The sequence below is a fragment of the Lepus europaeus genome, chromosome 4 (assembly GCF_033115175.1).
Source record: "Lepus europaeus isolate LE1 chromosome 4, mLepTim1.pri, whole genome shotgun sequence".
Classification (NCBI taxonomy): domain Eukaryota; kingdom Metazoa; phylum Chordata; class Mammalia; order Lagomorpha; family Leporidae; genus Lepus; species Lepus europaeus.
This window is the reverse complement of record NC_084830.1, coordinates 161,181,917-161,198,667: the sequence shown is the minus strand read 5'-3', so window position 1 is coordinate 161,198,667 and position 16,751 is coordinate 161,181,917. Positions and strand designations below refer to the sequence as shown.

Below are 16,751 nucleotides of genomic sequence, written 5' to 3'. Positions count from 1 at the left end.
TTCACTGAGAGGTTTGTGTGCCCTGTGTCCGGGACTGGTGGGCCATATGCATCCTCACAGAGATGATGGTGTGGCGTCTTCATCTGCCTGCACAGCGCACGTGTGCACACACAGCGGCAGTAGCTCAGTGTTCTCAGAGTGCAGGCTGCTGGCTGAAATTGCAGGTGTGCCCTCCTCTGGGTCCAGTGAGGCCAAGCAAAGCGACCTTGGGTCAGTGAGTTGAAAGGCCAAGGGAAGGCCCCCGGGGAAAAGGCCCTTGGTAAATTGTGCCAAGGAGCAGTCTGCCATAATGCAAGTACGCTGAGGTCGGTTGACAGTGCTGTGTGCCAGTGGCTTGTGTGTGAGCAGGAGGAAGTACCGGAAATGGCTTTCAAATCTTTGGTGAGGGAGGTAAGCACCTGCCATGGCACAAGGGAGGAGGTGGAAAGCCGAGTGGGGCTGTGGTCCCTCTGGCCTGCCTGGGGCGGAGGTTTGCCCATGTGGGTGGCCTGCCACACGCAGAGAGGGAATCTGTCACCAACAGCAGTGGCAAGGCTGTCCAGTGAGCCCAGGGAAGAAGCACAGCACGTCCAGGGTGTGAGGGTCGGTGTAGTCCTGCCCTTCTGCGAGGGTAGAGGTTTTAGCACCGAAGCTTGTGCCTGGAGGGACAGTGCTGAAAGGGCAGGTGGGTGGAAGCCTGGAGGCCCAGCTGGGGAAGAGAGGGAGGCAAGTCGTGTGCATGGGCATCGGGCAACACACAGGCTAGCCAGACGTGTGCGTGGCTCTCCCGAGCTGCTGGAGTGGCCTCTCTCTTGTAGCATTGTTGGACCCGTTCTTTTCTGGGGAGTTGCCTTGTGGGGCCTGACAGCGCTTCCACAGAACTTGGTCTTTCTGTATCCAGTGTGAGCAGTGGGGTGGGGTGGGTACAGAGAGGCAGTGAGCATGTGCAGACGCCCGGAGTTATCTCCAGAGGGCCTCCGCCCTGGACATTCCACCTCTGCTTATCAGGAGGTCAGGCCAGAGGGTGGAGAAACAGAGGCTTAGCTCTGGCACTTCCTGGAAGCTCATGGTCAGGTCAGCTTCTCTACCCCAAGCGAACGTGGAGAGGGTAGGGAGACACCCATGGCAAGGCATCACGCACCCAGATTTCTTCTTCTTCGCTGTGTTCTTTTGTACTGAATTAATGTTGAGCCACAGTGCTCAGCTGCAGAGCCAAAGCCAACCGAAACCTCTGTTCTTTTCTTGGACGTGCAGGTCAGAGGCAGAGACAGATGCCCAAGCAAGGGAGAGAGAACTCTCCAGGGGGAGAATGAGCCGTCCTCTCCCCTTTCTTGAGTAGAGAAAGAACTTTGTTTTTAAGGGTATTACATCAGATGCTCTGAAGTCATCCCTCTACGCATAAGGCAGTATTGTAAAAGGGAGGAAAAATAAATTGACAGCAGATGTGGGGAGTGCGCCCACGTGTGTGAGGGAGGTGAGGGATGGCAGTGATGGATTTCTCACTTTAAAAAATGCTACCCAGAGGGGCTCTTTGTTGTTGTTGCTGGAGAGCTTTTCAGCAAATATTTCTTTGAGTCTTGAATTCATTTGTCATCCACAAAAGCTGTTTTCTTGAACAAACCTGATGTTATTGGAAGGATCCATCCTGTTATGAAACACACATTCTTGGAGGCAGAGAAATTGAAGGTGGTAATGAAAATAAACTTTTGCTTCGGCTTTTCCTTCCAGAATATCCCTGGAGAAACTCTTTGGAAGTGCGTGTTGGTTGGGCCTTGAAGACTGTCTTCAGCTGTCAAGAGAGCTCTTCAGAAAATGGATGAGCCGTCCCGAGGATGTGTGAGTGTCGCTCAGTAATCCTCGCTGGCGTCCTGCTTTGGCACCAGCGATCTCTCCCTGTGGGAGTGGCAGTTTGGCCTTCATTCACTCAGTCTTTCTCTTCTCTTCTTTTCAAATATTCCTTTCTAGAAAACAGTTGCCTACTGTGGTCTGTGTGCAGCAGCAGGTTGTAAGTTAGACGGGGAGTTCTCTGGGGCTGTCTGCCAGGGCTTCTCCGGTAACTCTGGCACGGTGGGGTCTCAGGAGGTTCTTCATGGTGGGGCATCCTGGTTCCGTCTGTAAGTGCATCGAAGCATCTCCCTGGGAACTTGTAGTGTTCCTAGGAGCAAAGCCCATGACTGCCTTTTTGGCTTCATTGCTGTAATGAACCCCCTCAGATGGACTCTTTGTTAATGGGGTCAGGAGATGCAAGACCACGCTGCTAGCCCTCACTGAGGACCCTGAGTCTCCTCTCTCGGCAGCCTGTTCTGAGCGCGTGGATGATCTGACGTCACGGCTCATGAATGTTCTTAGTTGCTTCTCGAGGTTTCTGCTTCTGACCTTTGTTACTGAGATCCAAGGGGACATTTGTGCTTCTAAATATGCAGCAACCTGGACAAAGCTGTGACCTTACCGTGTGCATCTCACACCTCACAGAATACCAAGTCCAATTAGAAGTATGGTTTTGTGTTACGGCGTTGCCTTGGGAAGTGATGAAGAATGGGACTTTGTGTTCAATTTCTACACTAATACCACGGAGGAAGAGGAAAGGATACAGTTTGTTTACGCCATGAGCTGCAGTAGAGACCCGTGGATACTTAACAGGTGATTACGGCCAGCTTGCCTCGAGAGTGTCCGGGGTGGGGGTGCAGTGAAGGCGTGAAGCAGGGGGCAGCAGAGCAGGGCAGAGGGACCAGCATCCTGGCACCGCGGCTTAAGCCACTGCCTGCGTGCTAGCATCCTGTATTACGTGTTCCGGCTGCTCTGCTTCCAATCCAGCTCTCTGCTGTTGTGCCTGGGAAGGTAGTGGAAGACACCCAAGTGTCTGGGCCCGTGCCACCCACGTAGGAGACCCAGATGGAGTTCCAGGCTCCTGGCGTTAGCCTGGCGCAGCGTGGCCCAGCCCTGGCTGTTGTGGCCATTTGTGAAGTGAACCAGCAGATGGGAGGATCTGTCTCTCTCTCTTCTTTTATCCTGGGCTCCCCTCTCTGCCCCCAATCCCCACTGTGCCACCCTGCCTTTCAAATAATCTTTAAAAAAAAAAAAGAAAAATGCTAATTTGAATATGACAATTAAAAATTGTGTGGGGGCAGGCGCCTTGGCTCACTTGGTTAATCCTCCGCCTGCAGTGCCGGCATCCCATATGGGCTCCAGATTCTGTCCCGGTTGCCCCTCTTCCAGTCCAGCTCTCTGCTGTGGCCCTGGAGGGCAGTGGAGGATGGTCCAAGTGCTTGGGCCCTGCACCCGCATGGGAGACCAGGAGGAAGTACCTGGCTTCTGGCTTTGATTGGCGCAGCACCAGCCATGGTGGCTATTTGGGGAGTGAACCAACGGAAGGAAGACCTTTCTCTCTGTCTCTCTCTCTCTCTTTCTCACTGTCTGTAACTCTACCTGTCAAATAAATTTTTTAAAAAATGTGTTTTTGTGCATCACTGAGAACTGTGCAATCTTAATTCCATTTATTTAACGTAACTCTTTATGTTGGAATTTTTCTTTTACTCATTCAGTTTTTGCCAATGCACTTTTGCAGGTATTTGGAATATGCCATCATTGTATCTCCATTTGCTTTTAATGAGACAAATGTGATTGAAACCGTGGCTGCCTCCGAAGTTGGCCGGTACATTGCAAAGGACTTTTTAGTCAACCACTGGCAGGCTGTGAGTGAAAGGTAAGAAAGGGACCAGGACCCTCCGGGGTGGAGGGCGCTGGGGAGGTGTCAGAGCCCAGCTGTCGTCTGAAGCCCTTTGCAATAAATAGAAAAGTATTTCCGCTGTTTACTGTCACCACAAGCCGGCTGTGTTATGGAAGAGAGAGTCAGTGACCCCAGCTCCGGCTTTGTCTGTAAATAGATTTCACTGGCTTTGCCACCTCAGTTTTCTCATGCCCACCAGCACGTCTGTCCTAAGAGACGTGGATTGGAGCAGGCTGTGCTTGGGAGTGTTTGGTATGTGGGGACGTCATGCATTCCCTTAATCCGATGGCTCCGTCATATTATCTTCAAGAAACAGCAGTGCTTGTTACAGCCTCAGAGTGGAGGCTGCTGGGGTCTTGTTTGTCAGATTCCCTTTATACATCTGGATTTTGGATTCCTGAAATGTTTATATTTTTCACATTTTAAGAGTAAATCTCACTTCCCACCCCTTTTGGGTAAAATACATATTAACAACATGCAGGAATCAGATAGCATGCCCTCAATGAGGGGGTCTTTCTAGAACACGGCTTAACCTTGCATTCTCAAAAGCCCAGAGTGAATGTAGGACATCCTAAACCATACTGTAGGGTCCTGGTCACATCTTGTAGATGGAGCAGATACACAGTCGCCAACTGAAGGTCCAAACACCTGAAACACTTGAATACCCCAGAGATACTGGAAGATGTTTTTTGTAAACCAGTTTCTTCTTTGGGATAAAAGGCATATTCAGGGCATAAATGTTTAAGCATGTGGATATGTTTTCGTGTAGAGAAAATAATGGAACGTTTTGTGTTTACAAATTAATTGAATACCTTCCTGCCACCAGAAAGCACATTGTTGGTGCTATGAAGGTGTTAAGGTATTCAGTGAAAATTTACAACTGAAATTGGCAGTGTGGAGCGGAAGCTCCTGGCCCGTGGCACACCCGGGCATGCGCGGTGGCAGTCTGGCCTTGTCTCTTATCTGAGATCTCTCTCATTCTTGGTTCATTGCTTTAGAGGGCCAGCAGTCCTTCCATGTCATGGGATCCCCAAGACCCTGGGGATTTCATGTTGTGTTTGTGCTTATGCCGGTAAAGACAATCCTCCGAAGCCCTTCCCTGCCTGCGGCCCGGGGCTGGGCTGTAGACTGGAGCTGTATATCCGGTGCCCTTCTCCTGAGGCATCTGAGACAGAGCTCACTGCTGTAGTCAGAGGCTGTCGTCTGTAGAATGACAGGTGTCAGATTGGGCCAGTTCTATTGGAAGATTCTTCAAGGTGTCCCTGGGGTGTCAAGTGACTGGGCCACGTGGGTTTGCGTCTCATTTGAGCAGAATGGAAGCTCGTCATTCTCCGAGAGAACAGGGCTCTGGAAGTTGTCAGCAGCAGGGCCGGAGGTTAATGGGGCTGGGGGCTGGTCACAGCGGCTGTTTGGCTGGGACGCAGCACCCTAGCAAGGAGGAAGTGGGGCTGGGAGGAGGAAGGGCTGCCAGGCCTGGGGTGCCACATGCAGCAGACTTACTCTGTGTGTCAGTCCGTGGTCGGCTCCCTCCTGGGCCTGTGCATTGTGTCGGGCACACACTGGCTCTGCCTTGTGGCACCGCTGGGGACAGTTCTAGAACAGGGCCGTGGGGAGACTTACCCAGAGCAGGACAGTAAAGGGCTGGCTTTTTAATCTCAGAATGATGGGGAGTGTCTTCACCGCTTTCTCCTGTCCTTTTGTTTACTGTGTTTTAGCTTTTTATTATCCATGAGAGACATGGTATGTCACAGAGTTAGGGACACAGAAGCTAGGACCAGGTCAATCTTGGGTCGAAGAGACAACTGAGTCCAAGGCTTTCAACAACATTTTTCACAGAAGTTTCAGTTTGCTCATTTACAGAAGGTTTACGATGACTTAATACTGTGCTGCGTGCAGCGCTGGGCACACAGGAAGTGCCCATTAGTATTAATATGACCTTACTAGGCTGATGCACGCACATATTTTATTGTGATTCCCTTCCTTAAGGAGTGTTTTTTCTCTTCTCAGGATTGTCACTTTCTGGTCTGTGACATTGATAACATCCCTCAGCAGTGTTGCAGTGTCATGGTTAGAGTGAAATACACGTGCCTAAAACTTGGTCCTTTAAATAACTTGTGTGGGACTGGACGTTTGTATAGCAGCGAGCCTCGCCTTTGGTCACCTGCATCCCATACTGCAGTGCCTGGTCTGAGTCCCAGATCTGCTTGCAGTTCCAGCTTCTGCTAATGTGCACTCTGGGAGGCAGGGGGGGATGGCCACCCCACTGGACACCAGGATGGAGTTCCAGGCTCCTGGCCTGGCCTGGCCCAGCTCTAACTGCTGTGGGCATTTGGGAACTAAACCAGTGGCTGGAGGGTAGCTGTCTGTTTCTCTCTGTCTCTTTGTCTCTCCCACCCCCTCAAATAAAAATGAAATAAAGTAATATACTTGCACATATAACAATTACTCTTTTCACATCCACCTGTGAAATAATTACCATTAAAAGGGTAAATAAATTACCCAAAGTCTATGTCTAGAGAATGGAAGAACTCGGGTCCTCTGGCTCTAATCTTATTTCCTGCTAAGTAAGGAAATGTTAGCATCTTATTTGTTGGTTTATGTGAGCACCCCTGGAGATACTGCAGTCAGTAATATGTTCTTATCTGACACCTCAAGTGTCTATATTTTTGACATCTTTCTATCTTTTAAATATTTTGAATTGCCAATAGTTGTTCAAAGGTTTGATGCTTATGTAGAAAGCTAATCATATGATGTGATTTATTTATCTAAATTCTAGAAAAAAACTTTTAAGTATGGTAAATGAGTTGGCTTTTCAGTTGATTTTTAAAAAATTAATAAACTTTGCTTTTTAGAGCAGTTTTAAGTTCATACCAAAAGTTGATAGCAGAGTTCCTGTCTACCCTCTGTCCACCCTGATACCCAGCCTCTCCCACTGTCAGCGTCCTGTGCCAGATAAACCCACCCCAGCGTGTCACTGTCACCCAGAGTCTGTGGTTCACGTTGGGTTTCGCTCTTGGTGTTGCCCATTCTGGGGTTCTGATGTGCACATGTGTGGTGACACGTGTGCACCAGCACTGCACCTGCAGAATCCTACTGCCCTCCGAATCCTGCCTGTTCATCCCTTCCTCCCACCAACCCCAGTCAGCAGCTTTGTAAGGAGAATACTTGAATAATCTACCTCTTCTTCCAGAAGCCTTTATTCACTGTTTACATGTGTTGAGCTCTGGGCTCTGGTTTGGGCTTGGCTGTGGGAGCTGGAACCAGGATGAGCCCGAGCCAAGGGGCTTTGTAGTAGCCCTGTCAGGTGCTGTCTTGCTGGGGTCTTCAGCTTGGAAAGACAACCCCATGTCTGTGGGTGAGGGTCAGTCTGGTAGAGGCAGAAGCAGCTCACCTAGATGCAAAAATAAAAAACAAAACAAACAAAAAACAAAGAAAATCCACATTGTCTCCTGTCCAGGTCTGGTCTGGGCATGGAGTGAACCACACTGTGGCTTTGATGACACCCCTCTCCTGTCTGAGGGGACCCACAGGTGTTACTTCTCACAGTGACACAGGCAGGCTTGCAAATGCCTTCTGCACACCAGGGTCTTGTGTTGGCGTGGAGAACACAGCCAGTACTGGTCTAAGGACTTTTGCTCCCCTCCACGGGGCCCAGAATTCTTCCCAGGAAGCCTAATCCAGGATGTATGTTGGGATATTTGATGCAGTACAGTTACTTTTGGCTTGGTTTGGCCCCTCACTCCCACGTTCAGGGCAGTGCAATGGTTGCTGTGGTGGAGTTCATTGTTGGCCCAGACAAGGTCTCTTGAATACTGATGCCATCGGGGAAGGCTCCCCTGGCCTTCCGGGTGACAGAAAGCGAGCGTGCGGCTGTGGAGAGAGCCTGTGAAGGAGCAGCCACAGGGAGGAAGCAGGAGTGTTCTGTGACTTTCTACCATATGTGGGAGAAATGACATCTGAGTCTTCATCCCTTGGTAAAGTGGACGTCACAGCCTACAGGAAAACCCTAGTTTTATTTGAGTGCAGAATTCAAGACATGCATGTCCAGCGTCACTGGGCTGAAATAACCCTACCATCTTCTCACTGAACAGCAGGTTTTTCTCCAGACACTGCTATGCTGCCTCAAGTCCCAAGACTGGGAACCTAAAGTGTTTGTCACTGTCGCTGTCATACTTGATGATGGGGAACGCTCAGCAGGAACAGGCGAATAGGAGCACAAGCAGCCGGAGCCGTAATGAAGTGGAGCTGCTGGGACCCACGCCCTTGGGGCCCCCTTCCTGGACCAGGCTGGGTGCCTGGTGTCCCCATGCTTGCCTAGTGGCCAAGTTCACCGCAGGGAGGTAGGAAATGTGAGGAAGGGGAGCAGTCGTAGGCCAAAGTCTGAGCTGTGGCCACAAGGACACCAGTGCTGCCCGTTTTTGAAAGGCTCTCATCTTTTTTTAAAAAGATTTATTTTATTTATTTGAAAGACAGAGTTACAGAAAGAGGTAGAAACAGAGAAAGAGAGAGAGAGAGAGAGGTCTTCCATCTGCTGGTTCACTCCCCAGATGGCTGCAACAGCCAGAGCTATGCCGATCCAAAGCCAGGAGCTTCTTCTGGGTTTCCCACACAGGTGCAGGGGCCCAAGGACTTGGGCCATCTTCTACTGCTTTCCCAGAGAGCTGGAGAGGAAGAGGAGCAGCCAGGACTCGAACCGGCGTCCATATGGGATGCCGGCGCTTCAGGCCAGGGCTTTAACCCACTGAGCCACAGTGCCAGCCCTGAAAGGCTATCATCTTTACATCACTTAAGAAGTATTGGAATGGGGGTAGAGTAAACGATTTGTAATATATGTATTTTTTATTCAGTAATATTTCAAAGATGTTTCTCCCTCGAGAGAAGTCATTTCTGTCTCAAACTGAACTCCTTGTGAAGTTGACAGAGGAAGGAAACATGCCAGCACTCTAGTGGTGCTCCCACACGAGGGCACTGCAGAAATTCCACAGAAAAATGGAATCGAAAGATGAATTTAGGGGCTGGCGCTGTGGTGCAGTGGGTTGATGCCCTGGCCTGAAGCACTGGCATCCCATTTGGGCATTGGTTCTAGTCCCGGCTGCTCCTCTTCCTCTCCAGCTCTCTGCTGTGGCCTGGGAAAGCAGTAGAAAATGGCCGAAGTGGTTGGGGCCCTGCATCCGCGTGGGAGACCTGAAAGAAGCTCCTGGCTCCTGGCTTCAGATTGGCACAGGTCTGGCTGTTGTGGCCAATTGAGGAGTGAACCAGTGGATGAAGACCTCTCTCTCTCCCTCTCTCTCTCTCCCTCTCTCTCTCTCTCTGTGTGTGTGTAGCTCTGACTTTCAAATAAATAAAATAAATCTTTTTTTTTTTTTAAAGATAAATTTAGGGACAGGCCTTTGGCCTAGTGATTAAGATCCCAGGTAGGACACCCCACCCCCACTGGAACACCTGGTTCCAGCACTGGCCCTAGCTCCTGACTCCAGCTTCTTGCTAATGCAAATCCCAGGACACAGTGGTGATAGCTCAAGTCTGATAGGGTCACTGCCACCAGGTGGAAGACATGGATTCAGTTCCCAGCTCTGGCTTTGGCCTGGTCTGGCTCGGGCTTGTGGGAATGTGGAGGGTGAACTAGCTGATTTTAGAGCTCCCTCGTGTTCTCTCTCTTGTTCTGTCTTTATCTCTCTTGTTTGGTTGCAAAACATTTTGAAATTCATACAGTTTTTTCCATAATATATGTTCTTTCATGAACTTCCTGAAGATAATAAAAAGCATGGGTTTCAAAATGTTTTACACCAAAAACTGCATTTTCCATCAACCTTTTGAAGTGCCCTCCAGAATCCATTACTCTGACTTTCACACGTTGAATGTTGCCCAGAGCAGCTTCCGTCCCAGGCCTGCCCCGGGCGACTTTCTCCTGTGTGGTGGAGAAGCATGTGCAGCGCCCTAGGCAGGTTCCTGTTTGCTGTTGCTGTGTATAATCTTGGAGCTCAGTTTCTCTGGACCTCACATTTCTTGCGTCATCTCACAGGCTTTTTCTTGCCGGCCTAATAATAAGCTGGAGAGTGAGAACTATATCCCTTCCCCCTGCACAAACAGGTTAGCTCGCTGGAGGCCTGCGGAGTGTCCCCTTGTCCTCACTGCTCACGTAGACACAGGGTAATTGACAGCTGGGAGCTAAAAAAACAGCAAAAGCAAATTTTCTGTCACCCTTATTTGTACCAAAGTTAACTCTTAAAATTTTTAATTCCAAATATACATATTTGAAGTAAATCAGTGGCGTGTGTTATCAAGGTGGTTCAACCGTTCCTTGGTTCCGTCCATTATAACAACTTCATTTTAATTTTTCTTCCTCTTTTAATGCACCCGTGGTCCTTTATTTGCCTTTTTACCTACAGCAGCACTTCGGACAGGTATGTATCTGCTGCTTCTTCGCACTCCTTGACAGGACTGTGTAAAACGAGTCTCGGCTGTCCAGCAGCACTGAGCTAAAGGGGACATTTCGGTGACGGCCCCTGCGGATCCACGGAGCACGCAGGATGCAGCGTGGTTCCCAGATCTCTCTGCTCCCGCCAAAACCATAGGCAGTACAGAATGGTGACTGCACTTTCAGGATGTTTTTGTAGTTCTGAAGTTGACCCCATGTTGACTGCAGACTTCGCAGATGTATTGCTCCCTTGCAAGTCGTCCTAATGTGAGACACGCAGTATGCAGTCTGTCTCCTTTAAGAAGTCAGCGTAAGTTTCGTCTCATAAATACAAATCCATAAATGACAGAACAGTGTCCCCCCCCCCCCCACAGTGACTGACACATGTGGCTGTGTAACACAGTTTCTCATGAAGGGAGTCTGGGGACTTGCTAAGGATAAATAAACATTTTCAGTATTTTGAATTGAAAAAGTCAGCATAGTTTTTGTTTTTCAGAGTTTTTATAGTCAAAACTGTTACATAAATAAGCATTTAACTCTAAATATTTTTTGAGTGTTAATAGAATTTTCTACGTTAATAGATTTTTCTATTTAAAGATTCAGCTAATCTGATTCACACGTTTTTGCTTAGATTTGGGCGACTGGAATGAACGGGGACTGTGTGCTGAGCTTTGCCTTGCACGCCCTTCCCACTCTGATCTCTTGTGCTCTGCAGGTACGGCCCACATGCCTTGGTTAGTCTCATGTACACGATTGGGAGAACAATAAGTACAGATTCACAGATCGCAGAGGTAAGTACTTTAAATAGCGGAAAATACAGTGCTAGATTTGAAACTGCTTTCTGTGTCATTAGGACACGGTAGAATTAAACATAACTTTCGAATTACCACCTGTCTGTTCCTCCTGATGCTATTAGCATTGTGAAAGGAGTGCTTTGGGAACCGGCCTTTTGGTGCAGTGGGTTAAGCCACGGGTGGCATCCTGTATGGGTGCTGGTTCAAGTTCCGATTGCTCCACTTCCAAGCCAGCTGCCTGCTAATACACCTGGGAAAGCAGTGGAGGATGGCCCAAGTGCTTGGGCCCCTGCACCCAAGTGGGAGACCCAGAAGAAGCTCCTGGCTCTTGGATTTGGCCTGGCCCAGCCCTGGCTGTTGCAGCCATCTGGGGAGTAAACCAGCAAATGGAAGGTCGGTCTGTCTCTCTCTCCCTCTCTCTCTCTCTCTCTCTCTCTCTAACTCTTGCCTTTCAAATAAATAAATAAATATTAAAAAGAAAGAAGTGCTTTCTGATCCGATGCTGGCCCTGCCGTGGAGATGGCTGTGCCCCTGGAGGGCTGGTTGTCCACTCTTCCACCAGGTCCTTCTCCCAGTCCGGTCTTGCCCCTCGCCCATCCTCCCATTGCCCTGCTCCCAGAGCTTCAGGAACTCTTCACAGATTTGAAATCTTCTGCTTCAGGACAAGTCCCGTGTCACAGGGCCTGGGTTCAGTTCCCTGCTGTGGCTCCACTGTGCTCCATGAGTGCACGAGGAGGCAGCGCTGACGCAGTGCTCACACAGCTGGGCTCCAGCAGCCACCAGGGAGCCTGCACTGAACTCCCAGACCAGCTGCTTGGAGGCATGCAGGGAGTGAACTAGCTGCTTGCTGTTCTGTCTCACCAAGAAAGACAGGAAGGAAGGAAAAAGGGGAGGAAAGAGAAGGAAGGGAGGGGAGGAAAGAGAAGGAAGGGAGGGAGGATGGATCTTTGATTAGCGCATGAAGCTCTTCATCATCTGGGCCCTGGCTCACTCTGACTTCATTTTCCCCATCTCAGCCCTGAGTGTCAGGGAGCAAGAGCCCCTCCGCAGTACCTCTTCCCTTCTCACGTGGTTTGGCCTCTTAGGTTCAGGGCACTCAGCCTTGTCTGGGGTGCCTCCCTCATCCCTTTTGGCTGGGTCACTCCTAACCTTCCTCATCCCTCTTCAGTGGGTGATTCCTGCCCCATTCTAGGAATTTTGTCGATGAACCACTTTATACTCTTCATGCTCCCGTGTCGCCCACGTCTGCCTTTATCTTAGTCCTCAGCACATTATGCAGCGGCCAGGGTGGCACTGTGGCTGTTGCCTGAGGCCAGACGAGCTCCTTGTGGACTGAGCACACTGCAGTCCTGGCTGTATTCTGGAATGTTCTGGAATGTAACGCAGGGCTTCCATTTCTTGGCTTTGATTCTCTTTGGGCTGAATTCTTCTGGTCTGAGCTCTCTCTACATGGAGGCAAGGGTGGCTCCTGGCTCACATCACCCCTGACACTCTCACATTTCTTTTTTCCTTTTTTTTTTTTTTTTTTTTTTTTTTTTTTTTGACAGGCAGAGTGGACAGAGAGAGAGACAGAGAGAAAGGTCTTCCTTTTGCCGTTGGTTCACCCTCCAATGGCCACCGCGGCTGGCACACCAGCGACCGCGCTGATCCGAAGGCAGGAGCCAGGTGCTTCTCCTGGTCTCCCATGGGGTGCAGGGCCCAAGCACTTGGGCCATCCTCCACTGCCCTCCTGGGCCACAGCAGAGAGCTGGCCTGGAAGAGGGACAACCGGGACAGAATCCAGGGCCCTGACCAGGACTAGAACCCGGTGTGCCAGCGCTGCAGGCGGAGGATTAACCAAGTGAGCCGCAGCACCGGCCATAGGCGGGAACATTTCATACTGAGCTTTAAGTGCCCAGCTTGAAAAGAAGACTCTCTTGATCCTGCTTGGGCTGCATGCACCAGGTCTTGTGAGAGGTGTGTCACTCTGACTGGGCCTAGCCGGGTCCTGTGCTGACATTTAGAGCCAGCCCCACCCAAACCTCAGGCGTTGGGCATGGCAGAGGAGTAGTTCAGGAAGCCAACAGGAGGTACTGAAACCAGAAGGTAAACAGAGAGGACACACACAGGTGCACAAAGTGGATCAAGAAAGGAGGGCACACGAAGCGCCTGCAGAAAGCAGAGCCGCTGGAGTTGACACTGAGTTTGTGTTTGTGACTCCTACCGTGCGTCAGTTCAGCTCTGCCTCCACTGAACCCAGTCGTGTTTGTTTTTTTAATGCATGAAGGTCTGAAGAAATTTGGCAAACGTTACTGTTCCAGATTTCTGTAGTCACTGAGAGCTTAACAGATGCACAGATGAATTTAGCAGTAGTCACATTATTATAATTTTGAAAGCAAATTAGCTGTGATGACTATCCTTAACAATAACGTCCATTGGTTCTACTGCAGTACATTAGTTCACATGATAATATCTAAGACAATTACTAAAAGAGATGTGAGAAATCGGTCCTCCAAGTTCTGTGCTTATCCAATGCCGTTTCCACAGACCCTTCTCTGCCTGGCCCTTGTGTTTATGCTCCGCTTGAAGCCGACCTCACTCCTGCTCTCCAGCACACACCCTGCCCCCTGCCCCATCCCACGACTGCAGCCGTCTAGTCACGGGCACGCCACATTGGTGTGAGCCGTGGGCAAGTGTGAGGAGGGAAGGAAAGACAGGAGGCTTGCTTCTGGCTCTGTACTCCACTCTACCCCAGAACTTTTCTTTTACACTGGGGCTGGCATTGTGGCTCAGTGTGTGGAGCCACAGGGGACTTCTGCATCCCATATCAGAGTGCCTGGTTTGCGTCCCAGCTACTGGATTTCCAGTCTGGCTCCCTGTTCATGGTCTGGAAAGCAGCAGGTGGTGGCCAAAGTACTCAGTTCCTGTCTTGCATGTGGGAGACCCAGCTGGAGCTTATGGCTCCTGGCTTCATCCTGGCTCAGCTCTGGATGCTGCAGCCATTTGAGGAGTGAACCAGCAGATGGAAAAATCTGTTTCTCTTCTCTGTCACTCTGCCTTTCAAATAAATCTTTAAAAAATACATTGGAATCATGTTTGATAGCCCTGTTCCTGTTCAGTTTCAGGGACATCTGGGCTGAAGTGAGCTTGCATGAGCTAGCATGGATACACTGTCACCTGTGGTGATCCGTTTTCTGAGTTTAATCCAGTGATGTAAAAATAGACTTTGGGAATATCACTTATTTTTCAGTTGGAGTCTGGCTTATGTGTAATAATTGGCACATGTTCCCTGAACAGAATGCTTGACCTGACCCAATTAAGAAATTTAGCCAATGGATGAATCACTGAAGAATTACATTTGTAAAGACACAAATATTATATACTAGTTTTGAGCTCTAGAAGTTGAAGTTTGTTTTGATATAGAAAGGTATTTATTGCATCTTTGTCTGAAGCTCCTTTTTTTTTTAAGATTGATATATTTGGAATCAGAATGAGAGGGAGAGGGAGAAGGGGAGGGGGAGAGGGAGGGGGAGGGGGAGGGAGAGGGATCTTCCATCTGCTACTTCACTCCCCAAATGGCTGAACTGACCAGGGCTGGGCCAGGCTGAAGCCAGTAGCCAGGCGCTTCCTGTGGGTCTCCCATGTAGGTGCAGGGGCCCACACTTCTTTCCCAAGTACATTAGAAGGGAGCTTTATTGGAAGTGAAACAGCTGGGACTTGAACTGCCTTCCATATGAGATGCTGGGACTGCAGACGGGGGCTTTGCGTTTTTTTCTTTTTTTCTTTCTTCTTTTTTTTTTTTTTAGACAGGCAGAGTGGACAGTGAGAGAGACAGAGAGAAAGGTCTTCCTTTGCCGTTGGTTCACCCTCCAATGGCCGCCGTGGCTGGCGCACTGCGGCCGGCGCACCACGCTGATCTGATGGCAGGAGCCAGGTGCTTACCCTGGTCTCCCATGGGGTGCAGGGCCCAAGTACTTGGGCCATCCTCCTCTGCACTCCCTGGCCACAGCAGAGAGCTGGCCTGGAAGAGGGGCAACCGGGACAGAATCCGGAGCTCCGACCAGGACTAGAACCCGGTGTGCCGGTGCCGCAAGGCGGAGGATTAGCCTGTTGAGCCACGGCGCTGGCCCGTTTTTTTCTTTTTTTAATATTTATTTATTTGAAAGAGTTACGCAGAGAGAGGAGAGGCAGAGAGAGGGAGGGAGGGAATGAGGGAGGGAGAGAGAGAGAGGGAGGGAGGGAGGGAGGGAGGAAGGAAGGAAGGAAGGAAGGAAGGAAGGAAGGAAGGAAGGAAGGTAGGTCTTCCATCCGCTGGTTCACTCCCCAGATGGCCACAATGGCTGGAGCTGCGCCTTTCCGAAGCCAGGAGCCAAGAGTCTTCCAGGTCTCCCAAATGGGTACAGGGGCCCAAGAACTTGGGCCATCTTCTACTGTTTTCCCAGGCCATAGCAGAGCGCTGGATTAGAAGTAGAGCAGCTGGGACTTGAACCGGCACCCATATGGGATGCTGGCACTGCAGGAGGTGGCTTTACAGGCACAGGTCCCCACATGGGGGCTTAACCTGCTGTGCCACAGTGTTGGACCCTATCTGCAAGTCTACGTCCAGTATGTGTTCAGCAAACACGGGGACTGGCTACAGCTTGTGCTTTGGAATGCAGCAATGGGTAGAACAAAGGCCTGCTCCCTGGGCTTCTTGCCAGCCCGCCTCCCCTGGGCAGGTGTGCTGTGCCACTTCCTGCTGGGGTTCGGCATGGACCCGGCCCAGCCATCTCTCTGTCCTTGCAGCTGCAGCAGTTTTTCAGCAGCATGTTGGAGGAGCACCAGAGGCTCGCAGCCCAGGCCAGACTGCAAAGCACGAAGAACGAGAATCTGGACCACAGAAAGCGAAGCGCCAGGATCGCCGCGTGGCTGCGCAAGCACACGTAGCCCCGGGAGTTACCGCTAGTCCACGCCAGCTGTCTTGCAGTACCCCGTGAGTCTGGACAACCGCACGTTTGTGCCTTTGCACGTCAGCCACGTGACCGGGGCCCTCTCCCCCTGCAGCGGCATGCTGGGCCCTGAGGCTCAGCCACTGCGGAGGAGTCTCTCAGCACTGCTGGATTTCTGGAGCAGAGTTCACGTTGTGTCGGCTATAAACACACAGAATTTACTCTAAAAGCCTTGTAAAAACCAATGTACCTAAGAAAATGTTGCTTATTGTGTCGTGAAGGCCCTGGAATATTAAACCATTGCCTTACTGAGAGCACACTCTTTTCTGAGGGAAGGCAGATGTGCAGGGCTTGAGGGTTTATTTGGAATTGGAAACGGTAATGAGAAAATAACACGGCGGTGTAAGAAACAGAAGCCAGAAAATAGTAATTCTCAGCAGAATCAACAAAGCCAAACAAGTGCACGCTTTATGCGGGACGAGTGGGCTGTCTCACGGCCAGGGCAGGTGCCCTCGGCAGGAAGTGGTCTTCTGGCTGGTTCTTCCTCCCACATACCTACGGCTGGGCCCACACCTTGCTGGGACCATACTTAAGACAAATGACCAGATGATCCACGGAGTGCCTCTAGCTGTGATGGCCAGAATGAGGACGAAGGCTCCGCCCCGATCTTGGCTGTGTTTCCACCTGGGCTTGGGCGCTTTCTCAGCCAATGACAGTGAAAACAATGCGGTTCTGATCTTTGGGGCAGAAGGAAATCACCAAATGGAGGGAGCTAGAAGCTAAAAGCTAACCAGAGCCTAATTCTTACAGTTTTATACTCAGGGGTTAGGTTTATAACTTGGTTTCTGTTGGCCAAACTGAAGCTAATTGTAATGCGGACTGACTTTAAACATGTTCATCACTGGCCTGACGCGCCAGCATCCCAT

General features: G+C 50.3%; 1 protein-coding gene across 1 annotated transcript in view; it reads left to right on the top strand.

Moving 5' to 3' along the window:
- LVRN (laeverin) overlaps nucleotides 1–15,861 on the top strand; it is a 73,765-nt gene extending 57,904 nt beyond the window's left edge. The window contains exons 16-20 of the mRNA XM_062189821.1: nucleotides 1,708–1,815; nucleotides 2,452–2,619; nucleotides 3,545–3,682; nucleotides 10,840–10,915; nucleotides 15,683–15,861. Coding sequence (XP_062045805.1) covers nucleotides 1,708–1,815; nucleotides 2,452–2,619; nucleotides 3,545–3,682; nucleotides 10,840–10,915; nucleotides 15,683–15,823 — 631 coding nt within the window. The 3' untranslated portion in view covers nucleotides 15,824–15,861. The remainder of the gene's footprint in view (nucleotides 1–1,707; nucleotides 1,816–2,451; nucleotides 2,620–3,544; nucleotides 3,683–10,839; nucleotides 10,916–15,682) is intronic.
- Nucleotides 15,862–16,751: the final 890 nt, after the last annotated feature.